The following is a 14,165-nucleotide window of genomic DNA, read 5'->3' as shown; positions in this document are numbered from 1 at the left end:
GTGTGACTTGTAATGACTAGTGACTACTTTCGGCCCCATGCATCACAGGCTTCAGCCGGAAACAAATCTTACCTATAATAAAACTTATCCCATCTCTACTTTAAAGCAAAATAAACGCATTTAATTATGCCTGTTACATGAATAGTTGGAAGTAACAGTATCAATCTTCTCCACCCCAAAAAAAAAAAAAAAAAATCTCTTCCTTTTTTAATACACGGGTAGAAAATGTGCTTTTGCTCCAGGATAAGCGAAAAGAACAGAATACAAATTAGAGCAGAAAAGGAACAGGGCAGAAGGACAGCCAGTGCATGGTTTTCTATTTAAAGACTGACAAATGGAATTATGTTCTTCAATCAAGGAAGATTTATTTACCAAAAGCCCCTAACCCACCACAAATCAATAATTCAAGACTTAGTTATGAACAAATTTCATGTATAGACTAATAAAAATTAAAAATGAGAGAATTATGTCCAAACTTATTTCTTCAATAATTTTGTCAACACCAGAATCAGTCAGACATTTTGGAATGCTGAGTTAGCAACTTTCTAAGGATGATAAAAGCAAGAACAATTCACAGAAACTAACAATAATTGTAATTCAACCAAATGATGAAAATTTAGTAATTTACAACAATCTAAGAAGATACATAACTCCCAATTAGTTATTAAAAAAATTCTTGCCGTCCCAAAGGGAATTCAATAATAAATCAAAGGCAATAAAAAAAAAATTTGGACCAACTCAATCCTGATTTTAAACGTAGTCTTCTGAGCCCGCAAGTACTATACATGATGAAGCAGCTTTGGTCCAACTTTAATCATATGCTCAACTCAAATGAGAGTGTGAATTCCCTCGAGCTAGTCTAAGGAATTTCCTACAAGCAGTGAGTTAGCCACTAACACCTATCACTTAATGATCTCCACCTATGAAGCATTATCTTTAATTCCACCATTTTGGTTGGATCTAGCTAATGTTATGTGAGATATTACAGACTCCCCCACACCAGATAAGCCTTTCCTCCCAACCAATCTCACCCCAAAGTCATGATTTAACATCCTCATCCTGTTCCCATCCCCATCTACCTGACTCAGCTCAATGACCTGGTTCCTAGAAATCAAGCCATAAAGACAGAGACCGCCGGAGTCCAATTTCTCCCCTCCAAATTTCACCCTTAACAATGAATTGGAATTAAGGTCATTTGACCTTGGATCAAACAAAACAGAGAAGCTCCCAAAAGTCAGGTCAGGGGTCTCAAACAATTTATTCAAATTGTCACTTTCCACACTCACATTATTTAATTTATCAGCTGGAATTAATGACCTTCTCTTGGCCACTCTAAGCATGTTAGCAGCTTCCCTCATCCACTAAGAAAAGCTCCATGCATTGTCGCTGGATACTGTTTGTTAGTTGCCTCTCCAGCAAAGAACACCCTCCCATCTCCCACACTCTCCGCAAGAATATCATAGTCATCCCCGAAGAGCCTATTGCGACATAAGAGTAAGATCCGTAAGTGAAATGATCCTTCCCCCAACGAGTACAGACCGCCTGAACAGGATCTGGAACAGTAATCCCTTTTGGATGAAAGATACCCCTCAATATGTCTAACACCCTTCTCACAGACTCCACAGGCGACATCATCTCAAACTTGATTGCAGCATCTCCTGCCACAAGTGCAACAAGAAGTGGGCCTCCTGACACAGAAGAATAGCTATAAAACAAAAAGAATTCCCCTCTCATACTCTGATCTTCAGTCAAATGCCCAAATGTGTCAATATCTCCACCCCAAAAATTATATGGAAACAACATGGCAACCTTATTCAACAACCCAAATCCTAACCTCTGAATCGCATCTCTCTTCCTTTGAGGAAGCTCAGGGAAGAATTCAATCATTCCCTTCTTAAGCACGCCCAATGGCACGGTGCAAAGCACCATATCACCGCGAAACTCCTGCCCACCAGCATAAACCAACACCCCATCCGTCCCATACCTAATACTATCCACAGTCCTCTCATAAAAAATGGGAAGCTCCTCCGCTAAGGCACGGACAAATGTCTCATTCCCCCTGGAATAAAACAGTGATCGCCACCCATCTCATAAGGATCATCCTGATCCCAATACGCCATTGACAAATTCGACATCAACGAAGCATTAGCATATTCCAAATTGGCAAGATGCCAATTCAACAACATTCGCTCTTCCAAATCCTCAGCCACATTATAAACACGTCGAAACGCTTCTAACGCGGTCCCTAAGGGAACATCTACTGATCTAACTTCTTCTATCATAGCATGCCTAAGCTTACAAACCCTATCCAATAGCTTATTAAACGAAACCTCTACTTTAGAATCAATTTCAGAATTCACTGACTTCCCATCTGGTAAATACAAAGGGCATATATCTCTCACCTTATGAAGTGGCAACTCTAACTGCCTTGCCAGAACCCCAAGTGGGTTGCCATTTATTCCGGTGAGGACGCTTCCACCGAGGTCCGCCGCGGCCTCCACACCGTCACCGTTGATTTTCTTCGTCCTCACGCGGCCGCCGGGGCGTGCCCTACCTTCCAAGACCACGACTTTGAATCCCATAAACACCAATTGCCTCGCCGCGACTAAACCGGCGAGACCGGCACCTACAATTACCACATTGCCCTTCTCAATTCCGTCGAAAGGCTTCAACTTGGCTTCTTTGATGGCCGGAGCGAGCCCGAAATTGATGTAGCCGTGGTGGAGAAGGAAATGGTAAGCCGAGTCGACAAGCCTTTGTGTTCTGACCGAATTGACTCGAGCGAGTGGTCACGGGTCAACCAGACCGACACGTTGGACCGCCACCGAGTCAGAATGTGGTTCCGACCACAATATAGTTGCTTGCTCAACACCGCCGATTGTGGATACAACATTGGCTTCGATCTCCTCCTCGGTGAGCGAATCAACCGGAAATCCAACCGAGATAGCGATCAGAGCTTCGACGTCGACGTCTTTCGCCATTTCCGACCGGCGGTTCTTGTTGAGCGAAGGATTTCCGTTGAGCTCCGTGAAGAATTTCTTCCTCGGCGTCGTTTCTTGGCAGGCGGACCGGGCTCGGTTGGGCCGGGTTCGGTCGGGTTAGGGTTTTGAGGCGGTTCATCTTCCTGAATTGGGTCGGAGGAGTCGTCTTGGGAGTCCGAAACGGGGGCTTCGGGTGTCGTTTTGGGAGGTGAGGTTTGGGGATTGGTTTCTGAAGGGGTTGCACTTGCTGAAAGAGTGAGATCAGTTTCAGCTGAGGAGTCGTCTCCCTCGCCGGATACGACGTCGTTAGGGTTGTCGGAGGGGTCATGTTGTTGGGAATTTGGGTCCCCTGGTTCCATGTGGATTTACTGGTATCAAATATCAATGTTAATTTTGATGTGGACTAATATATTACTACTTTTTTAAGTGTACTCTCTAGGGCTTAATCAGATTCATTACTCTTTACTCAGTTTTTGACTTCAAGATCCCTCTTATTGTGCCAACTGACTCAAAAGTCAGGAGCTGGCCCATTTTCTCTACTGGGTAGGTATTAGTATTCACTAGTATCCAAAGTTGGATCCGAAACATGGCCCAACTGGGACCACCGGTTTAATGTGTATGTTTGGGTAACCAATCTTTTCACTATTTTTTTTTTTTGGTCCTTTGCTGTTTGAATTTTCAAATAAACTATAGCATTGGAAGAATTATCTCCTCATAGAAGCATGTGGTACAACTTTCTGGCTTCTCCACATAATATGTTGAGACAACAATTATTTATCTCTAGTGTTTAGGAGTTTTTTTTTTTTTTTTTTTAAATATTGTTTATCTCCCGTATGAAGTTTAAGGGCTTTTTGAATGAGGGGGAAAGAAAATGAGTAGAGGAGAGTAGAGTTACCTAAAAATAAGTTAATTTTGGACTAAATCTATTCTATTCCCCTCATTTTCCTTCAATCCAAACGCACCATAAGTTAGTCTCAATACATTCTTTTGTAGAAAAAATCTAGATAGTGAATGTAATGAATTAGAAGGACATGTTATAAACTAGTGTTCCAAATTTCATTCATCACATTATCAATTTATGAGTTTCAAAATATCTTATGATGTTTGTAATTTTAGTTTTCTAAACTATGGCCCCCAATTTCTTGTCCATTTTCATTATTGTACCTATCTTTATTGTTAAGTCCCTAAAACAACAACAAAAATTTTCAATTTACCCTTACTTTCCTCACTCCCCCCCCCCCCCTTCTCCTCTCCTAATTGATATGTCTTTACCACCACCATTATCTTTTCTTTTTTATTGTCCACTTGCCTCCAAAGCTCAATGTACAAATCTTACCTTCAAAACTTGCAAAACAACCAACCACCCTCCCCACCCCCCCCCCCAAAAAAAAAAAAAAAAAAAAAAAATCAATAGCATGAGATCCACTCCCCTAAGAACACCACAACACCTCCAAAACCATCACATCGTCACCTAAGCTCCACCCAATAAAACCATTGATCAACCCAATTGAGACATACCATCTGTCAACTTTGTCTGTTAGTCAAATCCACATACATAACCCACACACAAACCTATAAAAACCAATAATTTCATCAAAATTTAATAGTATAATTTCTTGGCATTGCATAGCCTCAAGGTATATGAGATTTTGATGTTTGGAAACAAAATTCGATGATGAATGCTGATGTATGCAAGATGTGAGTCGAATTTTCAATCCATGATCAGAATTATGCAATAGGCCAAGGAAGTGGGATCAACCTAATTGACTCGTTGAACACCTCAATGTTCTTGAGATGGTTTGCCAAGTAGATTTGTTGGTTCATCTTCCAAACATAAATTAACAATATGAATGATCGGCAAAAATTTTGTTGTATGTTCTAAACCAAAATTTTTGCTCATTAATAGTCGATTCAAAGATTTATATATATATATATATAATATTTTTAATGTGTTCTTTAAGATGGAACTGAATTTGTCTCAATTAAATAGTCAGATTTATAGTTAAGGGTAGTGCCAAAATTGAAGTTTGTACGTAAACAAATAGCGTTCACTATTTTTTACATTAATTCAAGGCAAACAAGCATGTTTGGGCATCAATTGAACTTGGTCAAATTTAGTGCTTAACCAAAAACAAAACATATGTATTAGGATATTGGCCATCTATTGGCCAAACTAAATTAGAGTTGATTGATCTTAGGGCTAGGTCAAAAATTGGCACGAATGGATGATTCTTCCATTATTTTGGTCAAATTAGTTTAATTGCTTTTGATTCAAGGCCGTTGTTATTAATTTTGAAAAACATATGTTTTTTTGTGGGGGGGGGGGGGGGGGGGGGGGGGAGGGAGGGAAGGGATTGGGTTACATGGCACAATTTTGAAATTTTTTGAAAGGGTCATGATCATGGTTAAGATCAAGAAGAAGGTTGGATTGACCAAAACAATCATGTCAATCTCAACAACCAACTATGAGATTATCATGATTAGCTTAAAGATTATCTCTACTCAAATTAAATAAATAAATAAAATTATTAACTGATATCAAGATACTCAGTCAACTTTTAGGCCCGGTTTGGTTGGGTGAAAACAGGAAAGATGGAAGAGAAGGAGAGGAAAATAGAGTGGATTATGGAATTTTCTCTTATTTGGTTTAGGAGAGAAAACAAGAGAGAGAGAGAAAAAAAAAATAGTGTGAAAAATAATTCCTCTAGGCCCACATAATTTTGTCCTCCCAATTTGTGAGGAAAACTAAGGAGAAAAGATGACGTGGGTAATAAATTATACAAATATACTCACCTTTATTGCACTCACCTACTCCTCTTACTTTCCTACTACTTGTGACCTGATTAACCTTTTGCCTCTTTATCTTTATCTCTTTTTTAGCATTTTTACAGCACGACAATAAGAACTCCAGGTTCTCTTCTCTCTCACTCTCTCTCTCTTTTTCTTTTTCTTTTTTTGCCTTGTCCTCATTATATTCATTATTCTATTGTTTCTTGTCCTCGTTATATTTCTCATTAATATGTTATTTATTGTTGATTTTTTTGTTTCATATGACATTCAATTTTTTGTTGCTAGGTGAAGGACGTGTTAAAAACTAGTTAAATTGCTGCCACGTGAATTGTTTTGCTGCTAGGTGAAGGATGTTTTGCCAAGTTTGCCCAATCGCCCACTAGCCTTTTTATTGAAAAGGCTAGTGGATAAAGTTTTTTATTTTTGAAAATGTCTATCCAGTTTACATAACAACAAGGTTTTCAGACCCGGACCGTACCGGATTGGGAGGTCAGACCGTGAAAATCAAGAACTGGATTGAAATCCGATTTTTTAAGCATAGAAAACCGGGTATATGTGGCAATTCCGTGAACCCCTAAAATCGGAGTTGGACCGCACAAACTGGTGGCAAGAACCGTGCGGTCCAACCCCTTAGCAATTTTTTTTATAAATTTTTTATTTTATAAGAACAACTTAACACAATTTTATTCTACTTAATTAAATTATCCAGCTCTTACAAGGAATAAAAAAAAATTATAATTAAAATCCTTCAAAGATATTCAACTTTACTTCAAAAATTAATCGTAAATTTTAATGTTTTCATAGTTATTATTTTATTTTATTAACTTTCTTATTTAATTATTAAATATATGCTTGAAAATCATTAAATTTCCCTCACATATCTAGATATATTAGTCAATTTTGCTAGTTTTATATATTTAATATCAATATTTAGGCTTTAATTAATTATTAAATTAATTATGACGTCATTAATATTTAACCTCAAAAACCTTGAACCTCTTCCTTTTACGGTTCAATGAATTAGTGTCTTCCCAATTAACGCACAATCAATTTTTGTTGCCCATAAATTTTAAATTATATATAATAATAAAGAAAATAAATATAAATGTATATGTATTTGTGTTAATTTTTATATTATTTAATGAGTGTAAATATATCTATTTCTTATATATTATATAACAAGGACATAATAGTCAATTTATATAAACTACATTTTCCATCCTCCCATTTTTCTCTCTAACAAAACAAAAGAAATTTTCCACCCTCCCACTTTTCCACCCCCCAACCAAACACACATGAGGAAAAAATCAAATTTTTTCTATCCTCTCACTTTTCTATATATGAAAGCCCATGAAAATTGGGAAAAGGTATGACAAACATGCAATGCTAGTTATTATTCCATTAAGATATAGCCAAAATCTAGTATCGCTAACTTAGACATCCTCAAGAGCCTAATTTCTCAGTGACATTGCTTGATTATTGAGAAGAACTAAGGTTTGAACTTCCATTCTCTATTGTTGTAAGCTATAACGATTGAAATATCCAAAAAATATACGCTACTTGGGCATCGAAGAGTCCCCTCTCGACCCCTGGTGGATCACTTTGCAATTGTTACCCACTATTTTCCAAGTGTTTATGGATCAAGGATCGAGCTGTGCAAACAATTGCATCAAAATTTTGAAATGATTATATGAATAAATTTTTTTAGATAATTTTCAAAATTAATTGGAGACTTTTTTTTTTCTTGTCAAATTCACAATTACTAATATAAACACTTTAAAACAAGTCAAACCAAAAATCTTTCATTTAAAATAGTTCAATATATCCATTTACGTAACGTTTAAAAATAGTTCAATATGCTAAAATTCCACATCAACAACTCTAAGTTCAAAATATTGAATGATCCACATAGTCAAAATAGTTCACCATTCTACTTAGCTTAAGAATGAGTGAAAATTAATAATAGTCCTTCGAGTAAAATATCGAAAGTTTTTAAATTGAACTCAACCATACGAGATGGTATATCTTGTTTTGGGTATATATGTCATCTCTCTCACAACAGGTGAATCTCACACATTCGTGAGACTCACTTGCTGTAAGAAAGATGACATATACACCTGAAATAAGATATAATTTTTCCAACCATGTAGTTGCATTTACCAACTAAATTTAACTATTTTTTAAAAAATAACACTGGTTTTGTTGCATTCGTTAGTATAATAATGCAGCCGAATTCAATTGAGAAGAAATCTGAGATATAAAACCAAAAGAAACGTAGGATGTGGGCTTAGTTCTCTATTGTTTTTCTGGGCCATGTTTTTCTCAGCTTGTTTTATCTTGTAAGCTGACAAGTAGGACTAATAACACGTTTGTTATGTGCCGAAATGTTGGGCCAAACTGTTTAACCCACCAGCCTATTTATTTATTGGTTCTGAAAAAAAAAAAAAAAAAAAAAAAAAAAAAAACTAGTATTTTTCTTCTGGACAACAAATTTGAAACTAAAACAAAAACAAGAAGAAAAAAAAAGAAAGAAAAAGAGAGAGAGTTAAAAAGTGAGAGAAGGTCCACCTAACTAACCCTCAGGCAGGCCCCAGCTAGCCAGCCAACACGACTTGAACGTTGATGCCCCTCTCTCCGTTCCCCAATTCCATCGTTCAAATCGTCGTTGGCTTTGCTCAATCCCTATTGTTGAATTACCTCTCTCAGCTCTAGCGAGAGAGAGAGAGAGAGAGAGAGAGAGAGAGCGCCATGATAACGCGATCGAATCTGGCGGAGCAGTTGAGGGAGTACCAGATTCGATCCAAGCACGACTGGGCCTCCGTCTCCTTCTTCTCCTCCACCACTAACCTCCCTTCTTCAAGGTATCTCTTTTTCTTTTCTTTTGCGTTACGTTTCTGCAATTCTTGCATAGTTACGTTGTTTTCTTGGCTCATATTTGGGATCTACTAGCTAAGAAATCTGGTGTAGAGCTGATTATTCCTTTTTAATTGCGTTTCGAATTTCCAATTCGATTAGGGTTTTGGGAATTTGGGGGTCGTTTTATCAACGGCTTTGAATGTGATTGAGAATTTTGACTAGAAATATTATGAAATTGGTTGCGGAGGAATTAGTTATAATTTGACCTTTTAAAGGTTGTGAGGTCGATTATATGAGCTTTCTGTTTTTGCTTTTTGATGTGTTTGTTTGTTTCTAAATTATTTCCTTTTTATTTATTAGTTTTTTTTTTTTTTCAGAAAATTATTGCATTTATATTTATTGCTTTTTCAGAATTATTTATTTATTTATTTATTTGACCTGGGATAAGAAACACATATATCTAAGTGCAATAAAAATTCAATCCAAACGGGAAACTGTAATTTTGAAAAAAATGATAATATATACATACACTCACACACAAAAAATGTAACACACATTCCATGCGAGTGTGTGGTATCTTAGGAAGCACGGACACGGACAAAAGTACGGTTATTGAAAAATTATAACAAGAAACGGCTAGTACGACACCGATATGATACGGGTACACTCTAAAAGAAGTGTTTGTGCTTCCTAGGTGGTATCTTGAACTCTATTCATAATACATCTGATGGGGACCTTTTATCAGCTGATCTCAGTTTGTGTCAGAGAAGCTTCTTGTTCTGCCCTGGATGATTGTGTTTTCACTGAACTATTTTTGAGATTCCTTTTCAACATTCGGGTTATATTAAGTATTGAAAAAGTTTTTTTCTAGGCAAATTTGTCCACTTAATTTGAATGAAGAGATTTTAAAGTCATAGACACGTGGTGGACTACAGGCTACAATGATTGTGGGTGAAATGATGTTTAACATTGTTGAATGAAGAGAGAATGGAATTTGTTTTTGTTGGTGTCAGTTTTTAATGGAGGTTCTAATCTTGGTACTTGATGGTAGTTTTTTTTAAGTAAGTTTTGGCCCAATGGGGATATTTGAATATTTGCCTCCGCTTCATGAGACATGGTCTTCAAAAAATTGTGCGATGCCCCTGGGTTTGTAATTGTTGGTAGTCTTTCCTGAGGAAGTTTTTAGATTTGGACCATCAAGATTTGTAGGCATTGGCTATCATCAGTATGTTTGATGAATATCTGTAGGAATCAATAAAAAATGATGTTGTTGTGTAATAACTCACTGATTCGAAGTTTTGAACTAGAAAATAGTAAAGACAAAATAAAGAACATGCACACACAATAAAGACCAGAAGTTACGTGATTCAAAAAAACTAGCTACCTCCATGAAGAGGGAGATCTAACCCACTATATTCACTCAATCTCTTATGCGACCACCTCACAACAAAGAATCTGGCTAGGATTACTCTCTCTCTATTTCACTTTGTTTCTCTATTTCACTTTGTTCTCTAAGAGTATTCTCCTCCCTCCATTTGGGGAGGACCCTTGGGTAAAAGCCTCCAAGCCCTTTACATTACCTATATACAAGACTTTAAATCCTATTCCTTGGTGGAGAATAAATTGGTTTCCTTCCGCACAAAGAAAACCCCAAATAGCAACCAAGTCAACTTTTCTTCCACCCCAAGAAAACCCAAATGGGCAACCAAGTTGATCTAATTTAAAAACAAAGTTTCACAATTGACTCAAATACCATCAAGCAATCTTTCTTCTTCGTTGCGATAGCTCCACTAGCAAGCTTTTTTCAAGCAAGATGATCATCATTTGCACAACAACAACCAAACTTGCACACGCCTATATCGACCAATTGCAAACTAGTACAAGATCTCTTGTTGAACTACACTAGGATAAACCATAAGTTTTGATACCATTTGTTGTGCAATAACTCACAGAGTTGAACTGGAAACAATAATGACAAATAAAGAACAAGTACACATAATAGAAACAAGAACTTACATGGTTTGACGAAGTGCTTACCTTCATGAAGGGGTAGATCTAATCCTCTATATTTATATTCAACAAAGATTACTAGCACCTGACCCCTCACATAGCTGCCTCATAATAGACTCTTTGGCTGAAATTACTCTCTACATTCCACTTGATGTTCTTGTAAGAATTTTCTCTTTTCACCGCATTTAGTGCCCTTGGACCGAAATCACCAAACCCTTTATACAAGACTTCAAATCCTTTTCCTTGATGAACAATAAATATCAATTACTTTTTGACGAGGAATTGACTTTCCTTCCACACCAAAAAAAACCTAAAAAAGGTAATCAAGTCAACTTTTCTTCCTCACCAAGAAAACCCAAATGAATAACCAAGTAAAAAAACAAGAATTTGGGACAATTTCCAATATGTCAAATTTGGGGTGGGCAAATGTCTCCAAGTTCCTTTTTGGCTTAATTTATGGTGTTGGGATACAATCCTGAAGGATGCTTTTCCATTTTTGTACTGTATAGCTGGAAATAAAGAGACTTTTGTGGTTGAAAATATGATTTGGAATGCTGGGGTTCTTCACTGGGATTTTTTGTATGTCAGACCTGTTAATGATTGGGAGGTAGGGATTTTTTAGTCTTTTATTGGTCTCCTCTACTCCATTAAGATTAGACTGATTAGTAGGGCTGAGGATGACTGGATATGTTGGATACCCACTAGGAGTGGTACGTTTGAGGTTTAAATCCTATTATAGAGCTCTAACTACAAGTCACTCCCCTTATTTTCCATGGAAAAGCATTTGGAAGGCTAAGGTTCCTTCTAAGGTAGTTTTTTTTTTTTTTTTTTTTCTCCGCACATGGACAGCAGCTCAAGGACAAATTTTTACCATGGGGAATCTTTGAAATAGTATATGCCTTGTAACCCCAAGGGGTGTGGCGCATTGGTCAGGCATACTTTGGGACGAGCTGTGAAACCTGGACATCTTGGGTTTGAGCAGCCATGCTTGCATTCACTCCCTTGGGGCCATCGGATTGGGGGAATTTAATTGCCCCTTGAATTACCCGAGGTGCACTTGCAGGAAACTCCTTGCCAAGGGCCTATGCACCCCCAGGATTAGTTAAGTATTTGCTCTGGACACCTGGTGCCTTGTTGATTGACGTTGCATGTGTGCGCATTATGGGGACACTGTAGACCATTTGTTACTTTATTGATACTATGCGCATGATCTGTGGTCTATGGTGTTTTGTTTGTTTGGAGCACAATGGATGATGGCAAAGAAGGTGGTGGAGTTGTTGGAGTGCTGGCTTTGGCAAACATCATTCTTCTGATGTATAGAGAGCCATGCCTCATTATGTGATGTGGACCATTTGGAGGGAGCGAAATCTTTTGACTTTGATGGGATTAAGCATTTGTCTGTGGAATTAAAATTTTATCTTTTGCAATCCATGTTTGGTTGTGGTGGCCACTTTAAGTGGCCAATCTTTTTATACCATAGAGGGACTTATGGATTTATTTTATTTTAGTTGAAGTTTTGTTGTATCCTTAGTACACTGCCCACGTACCTGGGAATAGTTTTTTTTTTTTGAATAAAGCATTATTACTTATATATATATATATATATATTAAAAAAAACAATTTCCAACATATCTAAAACTAGAATTGAAGACACGTGCCTTGATTTCAACATTGGAATTGGTATGGTATATTTGGCAAATACTTTTGTCCTGTCAGATATTGAAAAATGTAAACATATGGGTCTATTAGTTACTGTACACTCAATCTATGACGAAATATATTGTTTTGTGGAAAGTGTGCTGCTGCCGTCAATGCATGGCTAAATTACACAAAAACAAAACTGTTGCCTTTGTATGCTTCCAAGACAACTTGGTTTGAGACCTTATGTAGCACAAACTCCGTATTCTTTTGGGGTGAGGGCATTGGGATAGGTCATCTGAGTGATTCCTCTCAGTTTTTGGGAGAGATGGTGAAAGGAAGTTTGTTGCTGATCAAAAGATAAATAATATCAATCATTTCCTTGGACATTGGCACATTGTGACCCTGCAGTTGAGCCAAGTGAAGATGTTTGTTTTATTAGGTGGGCAGGTGGGCTAGTTGTACCATTTACATAAAAAAAAATGGTTGGCTAGTTACAGACTCTAATTATATTTGGGATTGAGTACTTATGTGGTTGGAGAGGTACTCTATACGTGAACTAGACATATTTGAAAGCCTTGTAAATATTTATTATCTTGTTGGTCATAGTAGTTATATTGTGTTGAATTAGTACAACTCTGTCTCCTGTATGCCTCATTTTTATTTTTATTTTATTATTAAGCTCTAAACCCCAAGTAGCACAATGTTGATTGTTTGTTTGAATGATCATCTAGGCCCTTAAGTTCTTGCTTCCTATTCTCATCAACCTTCTATTAAGATATAAATATGTAATGATGTTCATGATTCAGGTTAAACCAGATTCTTGAGAACAAGTTTTCTTTGACTTCATTTTAAGTCTGTTCTTATGGAAACTAAAATAATTTGGGGAAACAAGTTTATATATAGAATGACACATCTAGCATCATGTGAGAAAGTGGACATTATTGATCATAATTTTATTGAGCACCTTGTCTTGAGCAACTAATGAGTTTGATAAATTTCTCAATAGTTGGATTTTCTTGATATATTGTTGCTTTCTGGATGAGTCTCATTTTCCTTATTGGACTTATTGCATGAGTTCTTTCAATCTCATTTTTAACTGTGTTCTGTGGATCAGTTTATGCAGTATAACATGACTCCTGATAGTATTCCTGCTTATTCCCATTTTCTATGGATGCAGGGTGGATGTTGTGATCTTTGTAATATGGGAACTTGTTATTCTAGCGTTCCTGGTTTTTTCAGCAGTTTCTCTATATTTTAGGCATATGCAACTCGCATTCATTCTAGTATGCATCACAATGCTATTACTTTTATGTATGAAAGTTACAAAGCAAGTGAGATTGGCCAGGAAAAAGAAGCGAAGGATGCTTCTTCCATTGTCAATGTAAAACTATATGTAGTCGCAATCCTTTTTTAGGGTAACCCAACTTTGTTGTGTTATTTTCTTGACCATTGCTGGTCCAGCTTCTTTTTGGTTATTGGATGATGTAATCGATCCTAAAGAAAGTTGATCAAGAATATAATGATGTGTTACTTCCAGCAATTCAAATCCAGATTTATCTGGTGCCCTGTATCAGTTCTTTTCGTCAGATAGAAAGTTGAGTTGTTATGATTTAATGAGAGTTCTAGCTGTAGTTACTTCTTTCTGCTATTTTTTGCTGTATACTGTATACACGGTGTAGTCAAAGCAGTTACATCGCAAAGTTCATTCATTTTCCCTGTTGAGTAACACTATTGAAGTTCCATGCCCATATGTAATGAGACGACTGCTTGTTTTATAAGATAATTATGTTCGAGGTGGTTGTACTTTATGATTGGTTATTATAATATGAAAATAGTTGAGAAAGATTTGTGGCTATTCACTGTAATTCCTCTGGGAGAGAGCACGCC

At 36.8% G+C, this 14,165-nt stretch overlaps 2 protein-coding genes across 2 annotated transcripts; one reads left to right on the top strand and one right to left on the bottom strand.

Annotated features, from left to right (window-relative positions):
* Positions 1-570: 570 nt before the first annotated feature.
* LOC112034173 (lysine-specific histone demethylase 1 homolog 1) lies at positions 571-3,445 on the bottom strand. The gene is given in 7 exon segments (XM_024066967.2): positions 571-1,357; positions 1,360-1,473; positions 1,476-2,060; positions 2,063-2,755; positions 2,758-2,849; positions 2,851-3,046; positions 3,049-3,445. Coding segments are annotated over 7 exon segments (2,409 nt in total). The 5' UTR covers positions 3,341-3,445; the 3' UTR covers positions 571-920.
* Positions 3,446-8,270: 4,825 nt separating this feature from the next.
* Positions 8,271-14,086, top strand: LOC112034169 (uncharacterized). Its single transcript, XM_024066963.2, has 2 exons — positions 8,271-8,632; positions 13,456-14,086. The coding sequence occupies exons 1-2, from the start codon at positions 8,520-8,522 to the stop codon at positions 13,661-13,663; spliced, it is 321 nt and encodes a 106-aa protein (XP_023922731.1). The 5' UTR covers positions 8,271-8,519; the 3' UTR covers positions 13,664-14,086.
* Positions 14,087-14,165: the final 79 nt, after the last annotated feature.

Source organism: Quercus suber, unplaced genomic scaffold, assembly GCF_002906115.3.
Source record: "Quercus suber isolate HL8 unplaced genomic scaffold, Cork oak 2.0 scaffold_265, whole genome shotgun sequence".
NCBI classification, from domain to species: Eukaryota; Viridiplantae; Streptophyta; class Magnoliopsida; order Fagales; family Fagaceae; genus Quercus; species Quercus suber.
The sequence above is the reverse complement of the archived record's forward strand: the minus strand, read 5'-3'. Positions and strand labels throughout refer to the sequence as shown.